General features: G+C 38.9%; 1 protein-coding gene across 3 annotated transcripts in view; it reads left to right on the forward strand.

Annotated features, from left to right (window-relative positions):
* Positions 1-20,384, forward strand: part of PTN (pleiotrophin) — a 139,155-nt gene extending 118,771 nt beyond the window's left edge. For 2 of the 3 annotated variants that reach the window (XM_058191530.1, XM_058191531.1), the window contains one exon: positions 19,623-20,384. In XM_058191530.1, the coding sequence (XP_058047513.1) occupies positions 19,623-19,675 (53 nt within the window). In that variant the 3' untranslated portion in view covers positions 19,676-20,384. The remainder of the gene's footprint in view (positions 1-19,622) is intronic. The other variant, XM_058191529.1, reaches the window with a different exon arrangement.
* The last annotated feature ends 1,445 nt before the right edge of the window (positions 20,385-21,829 follow it).

A 21,829-nucleotide genomic window follows, 5' to 3' on the forward strand; every position in this document is an offset into this window, starting at 1 on the left:
TCAGAACAATGGCTTTACTTGTACATTTGGCACTCTGTAGCGCTTCTCCACAGTAGGAGCACTTCTTAAAGCTATTATGCTTATTGAGATATGTTTTAAAAAAAAGAGATAAAAGGCAGAATAAGTTAATATTTATTCTAATTATTAATCCAAGTGAGTAAGAAAACCTTTGCATTCTGGATCCGATGCCCCTTTCTTTTTTGTTTAATTTGTTTCATCACTGTCATTCCATTTTTTCCCCTATACAGATAATCCTCGACTTACAACAGTTCATTTAGTGACTGTTCGAAGTTACAATAACACTGAAAAAGTGACTTTTTTTTTTTTAATTTGAATTTATATCCCGCCCTTCTCCAAAGACTCAGGGCAGCTTACATTGTGTTAAGCAATAGTCTTCATCCATTTGTATATTGTATACAAAGTCAACTTTTATTGCCCCCAACAATCTGGGTCCTCATTTTACCTACCTTATAAAGGATGGAAGGCTGAGTCAACCTTGGGCCTGGTGGGACTTGAACTTGAACTTGCAGTAATTGCAAGCAGCTGTGTTAATAACAGACTGACTTAGTCTGCTGAGCCACCAGAGGCCCCAGACTTATAACCATTTTTCACACTTACGAACTTTGGCGCATCCCTATGGTCACATGACTGCAATTCAGATGCTTGGCAACTGGTTCATATTTATGACGGTAGCAGTATCTTGGGGTCATGTGATCTCCTTTTGCAACCTTCTGACAAACAAAGTCAAAGGGAAAGCCAGATTCACTTAACAACCATGTTACTAGCCTAACAACGACAATGATTCACTTAACAACAGTGGCAAGTTGTAAAATATTTCACTTAGCAATAGAAATTTTGGGCTCAATTGTGGTTGTAAGCCGAGAACTACTTCTATAGGTATCTCACACCTCTTGGCGTGTCATTTCTAGTTCTGCTTTCAGGACTTTCTCTGTTTTGTCAGACAAAATTTGCTCCATATCCTCCATATTCTCTCCTTAAAAACTTGAACTTCTTTTATCCATAGAGATAGACATCATTGCTAACACTGTTGATATTGTAGCTGTTAAATTTTGGCTCAATTCTTGAAACACCTCCTTTAATATTTTTCTAATGTTATGTTTGTGTCATTTTGTAAGGTCCAGTACTAAATAACACTAAAAGCAGACTTGTATTTTTCCATTGTCATCTGCTACAATTCTACTTAGAATCTTTAGTCCTCTCTCTTGTCCAGTTTCTACAACCATAAAGTTCCTTTTCATTGTTATGACTTAACAATAGCCAAGGTAGTCAAACTAAATTTGGTTGCCATGAGAAGGCATTTTTTTTTTATAGCTAATTCTAAAATCTTATAGCAAAAGTGAATATTTCAAATTTATTTGGATCCTTAATCCATTTATAACTTTCTTAGACAAAAATCTTATTTAGCTTTTTGCTGTTTACTGCAAATTGTTTAAGTTCTTAACCTTATAATTATTTTTTTGTTCAGAGTTGAAGCTAAACTAACTCAGTGACTTTTCAAACTTGTCGTTCTGAAGGGCTCTAATTGCTTTAGGATAGTTAATAGGCAATTTCCAAAAATGATTAGAAAGTGAACTTAGTGCCCTTTCAAAGGCTCTGCTGTGGCTGCAAGCCAAACAGTTAATCCCTTAATCTCCAGATGCTCAAACCTGCAGATGGTCCCCTATGGTCTCCTTGGAAAAAGCAGCTGTCAAGAGCACATGATCTCACATCCTTTCCTTGTTTATTGACTGGTTCTTTGGCTGATGACTTGTGTTCATGGAGAAATCTTCAGTTTTCCATAAGCCCCCACATAACTCCACAGAACATTTCAAGATTTCAAAAATTTACTAACTTTTGTCTTCAAATAAGTCTTCCCTTTTAACTTTCCCAAATGAAATGTTTCTATCCAATCTGTTGTGCAATTTAAAAAAGGATTCTTTTGCTTCTCGAAACTGGTAGTTTTTTTTTTTAAAGTATTGTGAAGATGCTAGATGGTTATCAAATAAAGAATAAAGAAAAGGAAATATAACAATATAATAATAATAACAGAATTAGAAGGGATCTTGGAGGCCTTCTAGTTCAACCCCCTGCCCAGGCAGGAGACCCTACACCATTTCAGACAAATGGTTGTCCAACATTTTCTTAAAAATTTCCAGTGTTGGAGCATTCACAACTTCTGCAGGGAAGTTGTTCCACTTATTGATTGTTCTAACTGTCAGGAAATTTCTCCTTAGTTCTAAGTTGCTTTTCTCCTTGATTAGTTTCCACCCATTGCTTCTTGTTCTACCCTCAGGTGCTTTGGAGAATAGTTTGACTCCCTCTTCTTTGTGGCAACCCTTGAAATATTGGAACACTGCTATCATGTCTCCCCTAGTCCTTCTTTTTATTAAACTAGACATACCGAGTTCCTGCAACTGTTCTTCCTATGTTTTAGCCTCCAGTCCCCTAATCATCTTTGTTGCTCTTCTCTGCACTCTTTCTAGAGTCTCAACATCTTTTTTACATCGTGGCGACCAAAATTGAATGCAATATTCCAAGTGTGGCCTTACCAAGGCATTGGTAATATAAAAACAAATGTTTCTCAGAATCAACCATCAGAAGATTTATAAGCTATTGTTATTTGTAAAGAATAAAGGAAGCAAGAAAAAGACTTGTGGTATGAGTGACCTTTGATCACCAGTAATGATGTTTTGAATCCTTGCAGGTATTTTAGAGACAAAAAAACCCCCTTATTTTTGAATGGGTTCCACTATGAATTATATCTTAGCATAATCATGATAGAGGTCCTATCACAGATATTAGTCATCAGATGCAAGGCCAGTTATCAAATAAAGGAATATAGAAAAGAAAATATAACAACATAAAAACAAATTTCTCAGAAACAACTAGTGAAGGATTCACATTTCTCTATTATAAAGAATGAAGGAGGCAAGAAAAAGAATAAGAAATTATACTTGCTTCCTTCCTTCAAGCTATTTGTGTTTGAAGAATTATTTTAAAAATTGGTTCAAGCTTATTTGCTTAAAGAATTATTTAAGCAATAGGCACGATTCTTAATTCACAATATATATATATATTGATATATATTGATTTTTCAGCAATGACTCAGAAATTACATTGATTTTCCAGAAAAAAACAATGTCCTCCACCATGACGTATAGAAGTGATGGATAACCTTTTTCTCTTCAGGTGCCAAAAGTCGCACGCGTGTGCAATAGTACATGTGTGTGCCAGCACTCATAATGCAATGTGCCCCTCGCATGTGTGCGTGACCCCCCCATGTCCCGCCCACCCCCTGTGCATGCACACACGATCCCTCACCCCTCATTTTGAGCTTAGAAGACCTCCCTGCAGCCTCCTGGACCCAAATACAGGCCATGCCATAGGTTTGCCATCACGGATATATAGTAAAAAGGGGATCCATTGAAAGGCATTGTCAAGCCTGCCTCAGCCATCTTTCCATTTCTCTGATTGCCACATAGAGGGGGAGGGGGGATGTCTTGAATGTCAGACCAGACAACAACAGCAGATCATCCCGTGGGAACCAAGGTCATCTCAACAGGTGTTGGCCAGAGACTGAGGGGAGTTGCCAAGGAGTTGCCTAGGAGATGACACCTAATTGGACAATGTGACCTGTGACCATGAGGGAGGCAATTATCTATTCTTTAATGATACTGAAACCACGGAAAAAAATTAGAGCTGGTTTTGGTTTTCATTCGTGCCCAAATGATGTACTCAATAAAACAGTTCTTTGAGAAAGCTGAAAGTCTTGTAGTGCTGAATTGGTTGGGTTCATTATTCAGAACTTTGGCAGGCATTTTTCCAAGTTCCTGCAAACCTTGAGTGAACTCCCCTCTTTTGCTTGGCCTAGTAAGACATGGCTGTCCAAGGCATAGTGTGGGATATATCAGGTGCAAAGGATTAGGATCAGGAGTGCTATTCAGCAAGTTATAACAGGTTCTGGAGAACTGGTAGCGGAAATTTTGAGTAGTTTGGAGAACCGGCAAGTACCACCTCTGGCTGGTCCCTGAGTGGGGTGGGGATGGAGATTTTGCAATATCCTTCCCCCAGGAGTGGGGAGGGAATGAGAATTTTGCAGTATCTTTCCCTTGGAGTGGGGTGGGACTGGAGATTTTGCAGTATTTTCCCCTGCCATGCCCACCAAGCCACACCCACAGAACCGGAAGTAAAAAAAATTGAATTCCACCACTGATCAGGACCAGACATTAAATTACAGTTCAAAGAATGTATTGCTCAAGGCTGTACATAAACATCTAGTCAACTAAAGCTCAATACTAAATTGTCACCAGATAACGGTCAACAGAATTCAAGGGGGGGGGGTGGACTTGGATCATTTATGGGAATATAACAACTCTAAGCTGATGACATGCTAACTCTGCCTCCCAGCTTTCTACCTGCTCTTCTCCTACATGATAGGGATAAGCAATCCATGGTATGTGTACTACAGAAACCTTACCCAACTTTTATAGCCCTTGGATCTCAAAAATGTAATAGGCATTACATTAGCATGTCACAATTGTGATTAAATTGAACAAAGTACAACACTTATGAAAATTTTCATTGCTTGGCTGTTTGCATCTATTGGTGAAAATACATACGGTGCTGCCAAACTGTCTAAACTTTCTACTTTGGGAAACTGGAGAGAATGTGAACTCTAAAAGGGAAGCGCATCTTTTAAGAAACACCAACTGTTGTTGAAAATGAAAAATATGTCACAGTCTTTTTTTCCCCCTTTCTCTGATGTCAGGTCATTATATTGAGAACTTTTCTATTCATGCAGCAGGAAGACAGTAATATAACTTGCAGATGTAGTGACACCATAATATAATGATATTTTACTAGAGAGAAAAAAAAGTGGATGTATAGATCTAATCTGTATGTTTGGATAGGTTAGATGAATATGCAAGTGGATTTATAGTTATTGGATAAGTAACTTGTAAAAAAAAGATGGATAATTAAGAGTAGATGGTATGAAAAGCCCTTGGATTGCTCTCTGACCACTTAGAAGAGAATTGCAACAAGATCAGGGATGACCAATTGCAGTTTATTCAATAAACAATTCATAGTGTAACACACAATGGATCAGGTTCTTCTTGATTTATATCTTTAACACTTATCAATGAAACTTGGGGTTGTGATTAATTGTGCCTTGGGAAATTTAGACATGTCTGATAATGACACAAGCAATCTATATCCCACCAAAACTCTCCTTCCTGTAAGTTTTACCTGGCAGAAACAATGCATCACAAGGCAATAGTTTTTGAAGCGTAGTATCTCAAATGGGCTGATTTACAGAATCTGTCCAAAATCTGGAGCCCATAACCTCCCCATGGATTTGAAATTTGGCAAATTTGGTAATGCATGTTATGACATAAATCATGAAATGTTTTATGACATAATACGAAATATTATCAAACATCTCATATGGACAAGTAATATTTGATTGCATTATACACTTCAACATGGGCTAGTTTCAAGGCAGATGCAACTCTGAATGTCTCCTTGAATTTTTAAGAACTTTTCCATGGATGGCAGTTCATTAAAAATTCTTCCATTGTTGAAGGCATTGAGGTATCTTGTAAGAAAATATCTTTGAAACGATGACCCGGTGACAGATTGTCTAGTAGCGGTTAATGTTCTGGGCTTGGACCAGTGACAAGAAGATGCAAGTCCTTTTCCTCAATCATTTCTCTCTCACCCTAACCCAGGGGTCGGCAAACTTGGCTCTTTTAAGACTTGTGGACTTCAACTTCCAGAGTTCCGCAGCCAGGAACTCTGGGAGTTGAAGTCCACCAGTCTTAAAGTTGCCAAGGTTGAGACCCTGGTCTAGTCTATATACTGCTAAAACTCCCATTCCCATAAGTTTTAACTGGATGAAATGGTGCACCATAAGGGTAACAATTTTTTAACCAACCAATGGGCTAAGTTACACAATGTGTCCAAAATTTGGAATCTATGAGCCCCACAGAATTGAAATTCGGCAAATTTTCTATAATATTTTATTACATAAATTCGTCACAAAAGTTTTATGACATAATACAAAATATTATCAAACATCTCATATGGACAAGTAATATTTGATTGCATTATACACTTCAACATGGGCTAGTTTCAAAGCAGATGCAACTCTGAATGTCTCCTTGAATTTTTAAGAACTTTTCCATGGATGGCAGTTCATTAAAAATTCTTCCATTGTTGAAGGCATTGAGGTATCTTGTAAGAAAATATCTTTGAAACGATGACCCGGTGACAGATTGTCTAGTAGCGGTTAATGTTCTGGGCTTGGACCAGTGACAAGAAGATGCAAGTCCTTTTCCTCAATCATTTCTCTCTCACCCTAACCCAGGGGTCGGCAAACTTGGCTCTTTTAAGACTTGTGGACTTCAACTTCCAGAGTTCCGCAGCCAGGAATTCTGGGAGTTGAAGTCCACCAGTCTTAAAGTTGCCAAGGTTGGAGACCCCTGATCTAGTCTATATACTGCTAAAACTCCCATTCCCATAAGTTTTAACTGGATGAAATGGTGCACCATAAGGGTAACAATTTTTTAACCAACCAATGGGCTAAGTTACACAATGTGTCCAAAATTTGGAATCTATGAGCCCCACAGAATTGAAATTCGGCAAATTTTCTATAATATTTTATTACATAAATTCATCACAAAAGTTTTATGACATAATACAAAATATTATCAAACATCTCATATGGACAAGTAATATTTGATTGCATTATACACTTCAACATGGGCTAGTTTCAAGGCAGATGCAACTCTGAATGTCTCCTTGAATTTTTAAGAACTTTTCCATGGATGGCAGTTCATTAAAAATTCTTCCATTGTTGAAGGCATTGAGGTATCTTGTAAGAAAATATCTTTGAAACGATGACCCGGTTACAGATTGTCTAGTAGCGGTTAATGTTCTGGGCTTGGACCAGTGACAAGAAGATGCAAGTCCTTTTCCTCAATCATTTCTCTCTCACCCTAACCCAGGGGTCGGCAAACTTGGCTCTTTTAAGACTTGTGGACTTCAACTTCCAGAGTTCCGCAGCCAGGAACTCTGGGAGTTGAAATTCACAAGTCTTAAAAGAGCCAAGTTTGCAGACCCCTGCCCTAATCTTATAGGATTGTTACCGTGGAAATAAAACGAAGGGAAAGAAGACCTCCAAGAAAGGGGGAAAAGACATGCAACTAATGAGCCAAAACAACCTCCAGTTCTTCCAGTGCCTGCTTCTTCATCAGTCTAGTAGGGCTTCCATATCTGGGCTGCAAAAATAGAGAAGACCACTGTATTGGCAGCAAAGGGATATTAACAATTTAACTCTTCTCTGCCATTTTGTGATTGTTCAGATCTTTACATGCTATTGACCAACGTGGCTGCCATCTGCACAGCCTTAAATATATTGTTCAAGCTTTGCCGTTCCAGTAAGAATCAGCAATCTTACATATTGTCTGTGTCAGCATCATTCAGAATGCCGAGCCATTTATTGCTCCTAATGGAAAATAACAAAATCTGATTAATCCAATGAATCAAGTTGTGCAGCACATTGTTGGGAATTCTCCATTCCTTTTGCCAGGACACACAATACTACAATGGTCTAGTTGCATCAGCAGGTTGGATCCAAGAACTGACATATTTTGCAAGAAATGTGTGGTACTTTTATAGAATCGATACAATTCACAATTGTTTGTGTTCAAGCCAACCCCAGTCCCTTTGCCTACTGGAAAGGAATAAATTGTAACATATTTTTAATTTGATTTTCATAAAATGATAGTTGTTATGTTTCTCTTTCTAAGCTTTAAACTCTGTGTGGCTGTACATCGTGGGGGACAAACTTTCAACTGGCTTCTTCCTAAAATTTTCATATATCATATACAAGGGGTAACATTAAAAAAAAGTCTACCTGTATCAATTCAGAATTATCTAATATTGCGACCACACTATTAAGAAAAAAAATGCTGAATATTCAGATGTGGTACCCAACTACACTGAAAAAAGACCTCTGATTCAGGGGTGAAATCTACTTACCTTCCTTACCGCAGGCGCAGAGGGTAAAAAACAGGTTACTTCCTGGTTAAAACCAGGATGTAACGATGACTGGGCGGGTGGGCAGAGCCTCGCACTGCCATTCACTACCGGTTCAGCCAAACCACCTGCCACCATTGCTACCGGTTCTCTGAACCACCCGCTGCCATCGCTACCGGTTCAGCCAAACCGGCCTGAACCAGTAGTATTTCACCCCTGCTCTGATTTAACAATGGCACAACTTTATCATCATTTTGCACTTTTCAATACTTACCAATAAAATTGGGTTGGTCCTGAGTGTTCCGGTACTGCAAATGGGTAAAGATAATATTGGGACTTCTCCAAGACATCTGTGGTTAATTTTTTTTTAAAAAAAGAAAAAAAATACCTTCTAAACTAGTTTTTGCTTGTAATTTCTTTAGTTTTTCAAATGATTTCTTCGCCTACAAAAGAAGCTTCTGCTTTATTCTCAGGGTGCCTGACATACTCCTTTTAATCTCATTTGGTATTTTTTTTAAAAAAGTGTTACTAAGGGTTGCTGCTGCTGACATTCTCTTTAGTTACATAGCTTTCACTTACCATGAAGTCTGTCTGATGTCCATATTTCCCAATTTAAACAGAGACGTGGGATGACTTTTCATGGATTTAAAGGAACGGTGAGAAATCAGAACACCGGAGAACTCAATGAATTTCACACTGAAAGGGACATTCACATATCCTGACTACTTCATTACTTAAAACAAAATGCAAAAAAAAAAAAAGCACTCTCTCATAAGTATTTCAATGAATTTCTCATTTAGGGAAAAAATGAAAGCAAATTAGGCTGAGTTTGAAAAAAAAATACAGAATAAGTTGTATTGTTAATTAAGTTCTTCAGTTCCATCAAATAGTAAGAGTTGTTGACTTTTTCCTGACAGACTTAGTATGCCTTAACATGGCAAATGATAGCTCAATTTTGTTTAAGTCTCTTCTTGGCCCATTGTGTTAACTTCATGGAAGAGAACAATGAGTGAACATAATACCTAAACAAAAATAGGAACTTCTAAGGTGAAGACTTTGACAGGAGAGTACAAGAACTGATGTTAAGATTCTAGTTCATTAATCCTCGGTCAAAATCCCTAGTTCTGAGTTTTCCTGTTTTGACTTCATTTTTAATGCAAGATGAGTTTCAGCAATTTAAACTTTGGGGTCCTCAGAATTCCATATATGTAGCTGTTGTATATTTTAACATCAAATGAAATTTACAAATACAATCTACCTTGCAGAGACTGCATTAGTGATAAGGGTAGAAGTTGATGTTAGGCTCCATAAAATTTTGCTGTCTACTTAAAAAAAGAAAAGGAAAGGAAATGTCTGTCATTTCTTTATTTTTGACCAAATTAACTGGCATCTATTGATATATTTGGCTATTTGATTTGGATAACATCTGCAAAATGTCCAAGCAATTGTTCCTTCTGTGGTTATTTGGGAGGAATAGTTAAAGTTTGGAAGTAGTAAAGGAAAAAGATTGTTCCACCTTTCCAATATTACCTGGAGGAAAGGTGGTGCTACACATATCCTTTCTATTCTTGTACATTTCCCACACCATTTTTTAGATTAGGCAAGATGCTGGAAAGAACAAAGTAGCTAGTTTCATCTGTGAAATTTAATTACAGGTATGAATTTTGCAGTTTGTTCTTTGCATTGCTGAGAATGGCTCTGGCATCCACAGGAGTAGATATGTGGCTAAAGGTTGCATCTTGTCCTGAAGTGTGATAATATAAATCATATAAATAACTTGTGTTGGTGTGCTCAAATGGACGTGTGCTCCAGGGGTGAAATCCAGCAGGTTCTGACAGGTTCTGGAGAACCGGTAGCGGAAATTTTGAGTAATTCGGAGAACTGGCAAATACCACCTCTGGCTGGCCCCAGAGTGGGGAGGGAATGGGAATTTTGCAGTATCCTTCCCCTGGACTGGGGTGGGAATGGAGATTTTGCAGTATCCTTCCCTGCCAAGCTCACCAAGCCACACCAATCAAGCCACGCTACCACGCTCACCAAGCCACACCCACAGAACCCATTGTAAAAAATTTTGAATTTCACCACTGGTAGTATAGAATAGAATAGAATAGAATAGAATAGAATAGAATAGAATAGAATAGAATATCTCAGGGATTGCCACAAAGAAAAGGGAGTCGGGCTGTTCTCCAAAGCACCTGAGGGTAGAACAAGAAGCAATGGGTGGAAACTGATCAAGGAAAGAAGCAACTTAGAACTAAGGAGAAATTTCCTGACAGTTAGAACAATTAATCAGTGGAACGACTTGCCTGCAGAAGTTGTGAATGCTCCAACACTGGACATTTTTAAGAAAATGTTGGATAACCATCTGTCTAAGATGGTGTAGGGCTTCCTGCCTGGGCAGGGATTTGGACTAGAAGGCCTCCAAGGTCCCTTCCAACTCTATTGTTATATTATATTATATATTATATAATGAAAAGAGAAGAGAAGAGAAGAGGAGTCTGGAAGGAACCTTGGAGGTCTTCTAGTTCAGCCCCTGCTCAAGCAGGAGAACCTATACTATTTCAGATAAGTGTCCAGTTGTTTCTTAAAAACCTCCAGTGATGGAGTGCCCACCATTTCTGAAGGCAAGCTATTTCACTGGTTAATTGTCCTCACTGTTAGGATTTTTTCTTCTTAATTCCAGATTGCTTCTCTCTTTGATTAGTTTCCAACCATTGTTTCTTGTCCTGCCCTCTGGTGCTTTAGAGAATAAGTTGACCCCCTCCTCTTTGTGGCAGCCCCTCAAATACTGGAGTACTGCTATCATGTCACCCCAATTCTTCTTTTCTTTACACTAGAAATAGAGAATTTGTGGAAAAGGCGCAGAATGGGCTGCTCACCTGGCTAGTGAGCACATTCCAAAGATTCCCCAGTTAAAAAGAAAAGAAAAGAAATGGGATAAGAAAGAAAATAAAATAATAAATGAGATGTGGAGGGAAAGGTATAAAAGCGAAAGAAGACCACTAAGAAATGTTGTTTAAAAATAGGAGATATTTATATGTTATGAGTTTGTCAGATTGTGCATCACAATAAAACAATAAAAAAGTTTTTTTTTTAAAAAAAAGGAAAGAAACAGCGGCAGGTAACTCAAAGCATTTGTGGGTGCAAGTGTGTGTTTCAGAGCCATGCAGTATCTTCTCATTTGCCTTCCACCGTTGGACAATGACCGTTTTTCTCCAACAGCTAACTTGTATTTTTTGAGTCATCCACCAGCTAATCCTTGAGACAAACACTTGCGTGCCAAGTATAACTGGCTGTTGAGATAAGAAAAGCTGGCTCTGGATCATACTTGAGTTCTGTCTCTCCCCTCCCTCCATTTCTTCCCACACTATTAATATCCTTTTTAAAAAAAGAAACCCTGAGGAGGGAAGTATATCTGGAAAATAATATTAAATATCTGCCTAGGTGATGAAGGATATACATTGCCCATTTTTAAATCACACATTTATTTTTAACATTTCTTTTGGCAGAGGGAGGTGGCAGGTGTGGACAAAGCCCCCTTTCCTGCAGAAAGCAACACCCGCTTTCTGCTTGCTCTTTTCCTACGGCTGCAAGATGAAGGGTGGTTTTGGCTGCTCCTTCTCGTTCCTATCCCAACCAATTCATCAGTTTTGAGTAGACAAGTGAACAAACCAGAAGTGACAGCAAGGTCAGGGATTTTCTGAAGGTCAATAGCAAATCTCATAAAGCCTATGGGCTTTAGAAGGCAGGTGGCTATTCTTCTCCTGACTGAATACCTGGTTCTTTTACCTTGGCAATACTTCTACTGTAATCTTGGGGAACAAACGCTCCAATAAGAGGCTCTTCCAAAGTTTAAAAAAGTAGAAGAGGCTCTTCCAAACTTTAGGTTTAGAACCTAGAATCTAAAGCATTCAGACCTGGAAGAAGCTACTGACTTAATGTCTCTGTGACACACAGTTCTTGTAGCCCACTTTATATTCATGCTTCAGGAGCGCTGAAAGAATCCATTCATCATTTCCTACAGAAGGCTGCGGCAGAGAATGACAGAGTTAGAGGACTATTTATTTCATCAGGTCCTAGCCTGTAAGAAGTGCAGAAACCATATTAAAGTAAGCCTGAGAGAAGGTTTCTTCGGCCATTCTTGAACACAGTCAGTGAATGGGAAATCACTGCCACTTTAAACAAGTGTTATTGTTTAATTGGTCTAGCTCAGAGGTCTTCAAACTTGGCAGCTATGCTGGCTGGAGAATTCTGGGAGTCCACAAGTCTTAAAGCTGCCAAGTTTGGGGACCCCTGGTCTAACTATTGCAACACTCCTAACATTCAGTGACTAGGATGTGACTCCTTGTAATTGAAATCTATTATTCTACCCCGCCCCTGCACTCTAGAAATACTTTCACCTTTCAAGACTCTTACCTCTTTTTTCAGTGAGTTTTCTCAAACCTAACCATATATTGTTTTGTTGTGTTCTTGGTGCTCTCTAAATCTGGCTGGTTGCTTGCAAATTTATTTATTTATTTATTTATTTTGTCACAACAATATATGTAGGTATCATACAAAAAGATTATATAGTATATAAACACATATATGAGTAAATATAGGAGGTATAAGCATATATATATATATATATATATATATATATATATATATATATATATATATATATATAGGTCTTTAGTTGTTCGGGTTTTCTCCCGTGTAAAATTGGAAGTGTCTTGGCGGCGTTTTGAAGGAAGAAACAACTGCGATCACACATTGCTCCCAGAAGCACGAAGCTGAAGCCTGAAGATGACGAATGAGACTTCGTCGAAACGTCGCCAAGACACTTCCAATTTTACACGGGAGAAAACCCGAACAACCAAAGACCTATATACAAACACCCGTGAAAACCTCAGAAAACAAATATATATATATATATATATATAGGAAGAAGAAAAGAAAAACAAACAAACAAACAAAAAACAATAGGACAGGAACGGTAGGCACGTTTGTGCGCTTATGCACGCCCCTTATGGTCCTCTTAGGAATGGGGTGAGGTCAATAGTAGAAAGTTTTTGGTTAAAGCTTTTAGGATTATGAGAAGAGACCACAGAGTCAGGTAAAGTATTCCAAGCACTGATGATTCTGTTACAGAAGTCATATTTTCTGCAATCTAGATTAAAGCGGTTGACATTAAGTTTAAATCTATTAGTTGCTCTAGTACAGGGGTGTCCAAACTACGGCCCGCGGGCCAACTGCGGCCCGCGGGTCAGTTTTTATTGGCCCGCAGCAAATTCTCGGTGGACAGTGGGGTGCGGCCCCCGTCCTGGCCCCCAAGGAAGCCGCCGCTCGCCCGGTTGCAGATGCGGGGAGGCTCCGCTGAGACTACCCCTGCCCACCCGGGGCTGCGGGCCGGCCATTCAGCCACTGGGCTGTAGGGGGCGCCCAGGACGCCCACGGCTCCAGCCCGGCCCACCAGACAGAGGAGGAGGCGGGCGGGCGGCAGAGCTCGCGCTATGAATTTCACACTGAAAGGGACATTCACATATCCTGACTACTTAAAACAAAATGCAAAAAAAAAAAAAAAGCACTCTCTCATAAGTATTTCAATGAATTTCTCATTTAGGGAAAAAATGAAAGCAAATTAGGCTGAGTTTGAAAAAAAAATACAGAATAAGTTGTATTGTTAATTAAGTTCTTCAGTTCCATCAAATAGTAAGAGTTGTTGACTTTTTCCTGACAGACTTAGTATGCCTTAACATGGCAAATGATAGCTCAATTTTGTTTAAGTCTCTTCTTGGCCCATTGTGTTAACTTCATGGAAGAGAACAATGAGTGAACATAATACCTAAACAAAAATAGGAACTTCTAAGGTGAAGACTTTGACAGCAGAGTACAAGAACTGATGTTAAGATTCTAGTTCATTAATCCTCGGTCAAAATCCCTAGTTCTGAGTTTTCCTGTTTTGACTTCATTTTTAATGCAAGATGAGTTTCAGCAATTTAAACTTTGGGGTCCTCAGAATTCCATATATGTAGCTGTTGTATATTTTAACATCAAATGAAATTTACAAATACAATCTACCTTGCAGAGACTGCATTAGTGATAAGGGTAGAAGTTGATGTTAGGCTCCATAAAATTTTGCTGTCTACTTAAAAAAAGAAAAAGAAAGGAAATGTCTGTCATTTCTTTATTTTTGACCAAATTAACTGGCATCTATTGATATATTTGGCTATTTGATTTGGATAACATCTGCAAAATGTCCAAGCAATTGTTCCTTCTGCGGTTATTTGGGAGGAATAGTTAAAGTTTGGAAGTAGTAAAGGAAAAAGATTGTTCCACCTTTCCAATATTACCTGGAGGAAAGGTGGTGCTACACATATCCTTTCTATTCTTGTACATTTCCCACACCATTTTTTAGATTAGGCAAGATGCTGGAAAGAACAAAGTAGCTAGTTTCATCTGTGAAATTTAATTACAGGTATGAATTTTGCAGTTTGTTCTTTGCATTGCTGAGAATGGCTCTGGCATCCACAGGAGTAGATATGTGGCTAAAGGTTGCATCTTGTCCTGAAGTGTGATAATATAAATCATATAAATAACTTGTGTTGGTGTGCACAAATGGACGTGTGCTCCAGGGGTGAAATCCAGCAGGTTCTGACAGGTTCTGGAGAACCGGTAGCGGAAATTTTGAGTAATTCGGAGAACTGGCAAATACCACCTCTGGCTGGCCCCAGAGTGGGGAGGGAATGGGAATTTTGCAGTATCCTTCCCCTGGACTGGGGTGGGAATGGAGATTTTGCAGTATCCTTCCCTGCCAAGCTCACCAAGCCACACCAATCAAGCCACGCTACCACGCTCACCAAGCCACACCCACAGAACCCATTGTAAAAAATTTTGAATTTCACCACTGGTAGTATAGAATAGAATAGAATAGAATAGAATAGAATAGAATAGAATAGAATAGAATATCTCAGGGATTGCCACAAAGAAAAGGGAGTCGGGCTGTTCTCCAAAGCACCTGAGGGTAGAACAAGAAGCAATGGGTGGAAACTGATCAAGGAAAGAAGCAACTTAGAACTAAGGAGAAATTTCCTGACAGTTAGAACAATTAATCAGTGGAACGACTTGCCTGCAGAAGTTGTGAATGCTCCAACACTGGAAATTTTTAAGAAAATGTTGGATAACCATCTGTCTAAGATGGTGTAGGGCTTCCTGCCTGGGCAGGGATTTGGACTAGAAGGCCTCCAAGGTCCCTTCCAACTCTATTGTTATATTATATTATATATTATATAATGAAAAGAGAAGAGAAGAGAAGAGGAGTCTGGAAGGAACCTTGGAGGTCTTCTAGTTCAGTCCCTGCTCAAGCAGGAGAACCTATACTATTTCAGATAAGTGTCCAGTTGTTTCTTAAAAACCTCCAGTGATGGAGTGCCCACCATTTCTGAAGGCAAGCTATTTCACTGGTTAATTGTCCTCACTGTTAGGATTTTTTCTTCTTAATTCCAGATTGCTTCTCTCTTTGATTAGTTTCCAACCATTGTTTCTTGTCCTGCCCTCTGGTGCTTTAGAGAATAAGTTGACCCCCTCCTCTTTGTGGCAGCCCCTCAAATACTGGAGTACTGCTATCATGTCACCCCAATTCTTCTTTTCTTTACACTAGAAATAGAGAATTTGTGGAAAAGGCGCAGAATGGGCTGCTCACCTGGCTAGTGAGCACATTCCAAAGATTCCCCGGTTTAAAAAAAAAGAAAAGAAATGGGATAAGAAAGAAAATAAAATAATAAATGAGATGTGGAGGGAAAGGTATAAAAGCGAAAGAAGACCACTAAGAAATGTTGTTTAAAAATAGGAGATATTTATATGTTATGAGTTTGTCAGATTGTGCATCACAATAAAACAATAAAAAAGTTTTTTTTTAAAAAAAAGGAAAGAAACAGCGGCAGGTAACTCAAAGCATTTGTGGGTGCAAGTGTGTGTTTCAGAGCCATGCAGTATCTTCTCATTTGCCTTCCACCGTTGGACAATGACCGTTTTTCTCCAACAGCTAACTGGTATTTTTTGAGTCCTGCACCAGCTAATCCTTGAGACAAACACTTGCGTGCCAAGTATAACTGGCTGTTGAGATAAGAAAAGCTGGCTCTGGATCATACTTGAGTTCTGTCTCTCCCCTCCCTCCATTTCTTCCCACACTATTAATATCCTTTTTAAAAAAAGAAACCCTGAGGAGGGAAGTATATCTGGAAAATAATATTAAATATCTGCCTAGGTGATGAAGGATATACATTGCCCATTTTTAAATCACACATTTATTTTTAACATTTCTTTTGGCAGAGGGAGGTGGCAGGTGTGGACAAAGCCCCCTTTCCTGCAGAAAGCAACACCCGCTTTCTGCTTGCTCTTTTCCTACGGCTGCAAGATGAAGGGTGGTTTTGGCTGCTCCTTCTCGTTCCTATCCCAACCAATTCATCAGTTTTGAGTAGACAAGTGAACAAACCAGAAGTGACAGCAAGGTCAGGGATTTTCTGAAGGTCAATAGCAAATCTCATAAAGCCTATGGGCTTTAGAAGGCAGGTGGCTATTCTTCTCCTGACTGAATACCTGGTTCTTTTACCTTGGCAATACTTCTACTGTAATCTTGGGGAACAAACGCTCCAATAAGAGGCTCTTCCAAAGTTTAAAAAAGTAGAAGAGGCTCTTCCAAACTTTAGGTTTAGAACCTAAAATCTAAAGCATTCAGACCTGGAAGAAGCTACTGACTTAATGTCTCTGTGACACACAGTTCTTGTAGCCCACTTTATATTCATGCTTCAGGAGCGCTGAAAGAATCCATTCATCATTTCCTACAGAAGGCTGCGGCAGAGAATGACAGAGTTAGAGGACTATTTATTTCATCAGGTCCTAGCCTGTAAGAAGTGCAGAAACCATATTAAAGTAAGCCTGAGAGAAGGTTTCTTCAGCCATTCTTGAACACAGTCAGTGAATGGGAAATCACTGCCACTTTAAACAAGTGTTATTGTTTAATTGGTCTAGCTCAGAGGTCTTCAAACTTGGCAGCTATGCTGGCTGGAGAATTCTGGGAGTCCACAAGTCTTAAAGCTGCCAAGTTTGGGGACCCCTGGTCTAACTATTGCAACACTCCTAACATTCAGTGACTAGGATGTGACTCCTTGTAATTGAAATCTATTATTCTACCCCGCCCCTGCACTCTAGAAATACTTTCACCTTTCAAGACTCTTACCTCTTTTTCAGTGAGTTTTCTCAAACCTAACCATATATTGTTTTGTTGTGTTCTTGGTGCTCTCTAAATCTGGCTGGTTGCTTGCAAATTTATTTATTTATTTATTTATTTTGTCACAACAATATATGTAGGTATCATACAAAAAGATTATATAGTATATAAACACATATATGAGTAAATATAGGAGGTATAAGCATATATATATATATATATATATATATATATATATATATATATATATATATATATATATATATATATATATATATATATATATTTATATATATATAGGAAGAAGAAAAGAAAAACAAACAAACAAACAAAAAACAATAGGACAGGAACGGTAGGCACGTTTGTGCGCTTATGCACGCCCCTTATAGTCCTCTTAGGAATGGGGTGAGGTCAATAGTAGAAAGTTTTTGGTTAAAGCTTTTAGGATTATGAGAAGAGACCACAGAGTCAGGTAAAGTATTCCAAGCACTGATGATTCTGTTACAGAAGTCATATTTTCTGCAATCTAGATTAAAGCGGTTGACATTAAGTTTAAATCTATTAGTTGCTCTAGTATTATTGCAATTAAAGCTGAAGTAGTCTTTGACAGGAAGGACTCCAAATGCTCCATTACTTAAGTAGGTAACCCGATCACTGATGATATTACCTAGCTGGATAATTAAATCAACCAATCAATCAACCAATGGAACAGAAGTTGCCTTCAGAAGTTGTGGGAACTTCATCAATGAAGGCCTTCAAGAAGAGATTGGATTGCCATTTGTCAGAAATAGTTTGGGTCTCCTGCTTGGGCAGGGGGTTGGACTAGATGACCTACTAGGTCCCTTCCAACTCTGTTAATCTGTTAATAATTAAATGTCTGTAAGCAAACAACCATGCTCAGAGAGCACCAACACTGAGCTACAGATATTCTCGTCTGTTGGATATGCAATTCCTTTAATCTCTTCTTATAGGACTTCATTTCCAGCCCCTTTTATCAACCTTGTTGACATCTTTCTCAGTTTTTCCTGATTCCTTCTGAAAGATAGCTGGAATTGGGTATACTGAGCAAGGTAGAACCTGGCAGAATATAGCAGAATTATTATTTTCAATTATTTGGACATTCATAAAAATGCTATTGCTTTCTTGGCAGCTATGTCACATAGCTGAATCATATCTGATCAACTATGGCTCCAAGATCTTTCCCACACATACTATAACAAAGGTGCCTCCTTCTTTCAGAATTGTACGTTTTTCTTCCATAAGAAGGAAGTTATATTTATCACATTTCATTTTGTAATTTTCAGACCACTACTTTAATATGTCAAGATCAATTTGGAATTTGTTTTCATCCTCTAAGATTATTAGTTATCCCACCCAGTGTTATGCTGTTTACAAACAAACATGCCTTTCACCTCTTTGCTCAAGTCATGAATTTATTTGTTTTTTATTTGTTTCTTTGTTGGCTGTTTGATTTATATAGTCACCTCCTTGATATACAACTCAGGAAGGTATAAGTTGACGAATACTCATTGCAGAAGAAATGTCCTGATAGAATGTATCTGTGTGAGATGCTGATTGATCTTTTTCCAAAGGAGGCTTATAGCTGGAAGAAGATAATTTAAACAAATTGAAATTGTTATTCTTGGCAAAACTGCTATTTCAATAAATGAAGGAAGATGGTATGAATTCCAGGGCTACCTCATTTAGCTAGCTGCTAATATATATATATTTTTTATATTTATATCCCGCCCTTCTCCGAAGACTCAGGGTGGTTTACAGTGTATAAGGCAATAGTCTCATTCTATTTGTATATTTACAAAGTCAACTTATTGCCCCCCCCCAACAATCTGGGTCCTCATTTTACCTACCTTATAAAGGATGGAAGGCTGAGTCAACCTTGGACCTGGTGGGACTAGAACCTGTAGTAATTGCAGGCAGCTGTGTTTTAATAACAGGCTTAGAAATACCTGGTAGAAGTAGAAATTTTGAGTAGTTCAGAGAACCAGTAAATACCACCTCTGGCTGGCCCTGCCCCCATCTATTCTCTGCCTTCCAAGTCCCAGTTGATCAGGATGAAATGGGGATTTTGCAGTAACCTTTCCCCGGATTGGGGTGGGAATGGAGATTTTACAGTATTCTTCCCCTGCAACGCCTACCAAGTCATGCCCACAGAACCAGTAGTAAAAGAATTTGAAACCCACCACTGATCTACACGTGATAGACAGTCTTGAGTACATTATACAAAATAGTATTGTGCATATCTCTTGTTCCTGGGATCTAATAAATGCTCATTCATTTCTTGGCATCCTCTGGAGTCATCTTTCTTTATGATGATGTTTTGATCCTGTTCTTATTCCTCTTGTATCAACAGAACCCAAGAAAAAGAAAAAAGAAGGCAAGAAACAAGAGAAACCACTGGAATAGGGAAGCTACGCTGGCCATGAGAATGGGACTTCCTTGAATGTAATTGGTTAACAAGTTTCATTGACACCTAGTCCTTTTATCCAGAAGTTATTTATAGCTTAATTGTACAATAGGGAAAAATAAGCATACAAATGCACCCTCTTTTTTCTCTCTCTCTCTCTCTCTCTTTTTTTACTCCACTGTTACAAGTTCTCCAACTTGTTGATCCTCCAATGAGTCAGATTACAACTGTCACCCATCGTCTTTCTGGCTGGGCATGATGGGAATTGTAATGCAACACACCTGGAATGATCCAAGTTGGGGAAAGTTGATATTCTAGTATTTTAAATGTATAATCTTAGTGGCATGTGTAGAAAACCTCAGTAAAGGCAGCAATATCATTTAGTACATGAGTGCCGTTATATATGCGAAAGTATAGATTCATTTTAAATTCCTCTTTTATTCTGCCAAGTCCACTTTGGTTCTGCATGTTTGTGACTTACATGGGACCCCCAAGGTGTAGCCTATAAGGGTTCTATGATGTCATAACGGTCTGGGCAGACAGGCCTTTTTATGTATAAAATAGACAGAACTTCCTCCACCAAGTTTTTACGTTTCGTAATAGCAAGAGTAGATTTCTATATGCAGATTGTACCAGCACTGAAATAGCTAACTTGGTTGTAACTTACAGCTTTTAATAAAACATTTTAAAACTATAGTCCATCATGATTTTTTTAAAATCTCCTTCCTGAATACATTTCCCATCGCAGGACAGAATTAATTCATGGTAAGTATGAAAATTCATTTCCACTACTTCTGGTTACTGTTCTGCTATCAAACTATTACTGTAATGCTCTCTACATTGGGCTCCCCTTGAAGTGCACTCGGAGGCTTCAGTTAGTCCAGAATGCAGCTGCGCGGGTGATAGAGGGAGCTACACGTAGCTCCCATGTAACACCACTCCTGCGCAGACTGCACTGGCTGCCTGTGGCCTTCCGAGTGCACTTTAAGGTGTTGGTTACGACCTTTAAAGCGCTCCATGGCTTAGGACCTGGGTACTTACAGGACTGCCTGCTGTTACCACACGCCTCCCACCGACCTGTACGCTCCCATAGAGAGGGACTTCTCAGGGTGCCGTCTGCCAAACAATGTCGGCTGGCGGCCCCCAGGGGAAGGGCCTTCTCTGTGGGGGCTCCCACACTCTGGAACGAGCTTCCCCTGGGTTTACGCCAAATACCTGACCTTCGGACATTCCGTCGCGAACTGAAGACACATCTTTTTATCCGCGCGGGGCTGGTTTAAATTGGAATTTAATTTTTAAACGGGGTTTTTAGTATGGCAAATTTTAATATGGTTAAATTTACTAATTTTTAAATGGGGTTTTTTAGTATGTCAAATTTTAATCTTCAGGCTAATTTAAATAAGTTTTTTAAATTGTATTTTAACCTGTATATTGCATTGTTGGTCTTATCTTGCCTGTACACCGCCCTGAGTCCTTCGGGAGAAGGGCGGTATAAAAATCAAATAAATAAATAAACATTGAAGCAAAGGCTGCAAGATCCAAAATATGTTTTTTCATCCCATTAAGATGGACTGAAGCATTGTGACTCGATGGTGTAACTCCATGATATCATTCAGTAGAGGTGGTCCTCAATGTATAACTGTTCTTTTAGTGACTGTTCAAAGTTACACCACCACTGAAACCAGGGACTTATGGTGGTTTTCCACATGACTATTGCAAGATTCCTATGGTCACATGATCAACATTCTGTTTGCTTGTCACCTGGTTCATATTTATGATGGTTGCAGTGTTCTGGAGTCATGTGATCAATTACCTTTTGCAACCTTCTGACAAGCAAAGTGAATGGGGAAGCCAGATTCACTTAGCAACCATACCACTAATTTAACAATTGCAGTAGTTCGCTTAACAACTGTGCAAGAGAGGTTGTAAAATGGGGCCAAACTCACTTAAATAAATGTCTCAGTTAGCAACAGAAATTTTGGGCACAATTATGGTCGTAAATCAAGAACTACCTGTGGTAGATAGCTGTACTAGTGGGTTTCAATTTAGTTTGTTACCGGTTTGCTCGTGCGTGCAACACTTCTATGCAGAAGCATCCAGGCAGGTGGGCGGAGCTGCCTGCTGCCGCTATCAGTTTGCCTGATCCAGGGTGA

This window comes from Ahaetulla prasina, chromosome 7 (assembly GCF_028640845.1).
Source record: "Ahaetulla prasina isolate Xishuangbanna chromosome 7, ASM2864084v1, whole genome shotgun sequence".
In the NCBI taxonomy this organism is placed as follows: Eukaryota; Metazoa; Chordata; class Lepidosauria; order Squamata; family Colubridae; genus Ahaetulla; species Ahaetulla prasina.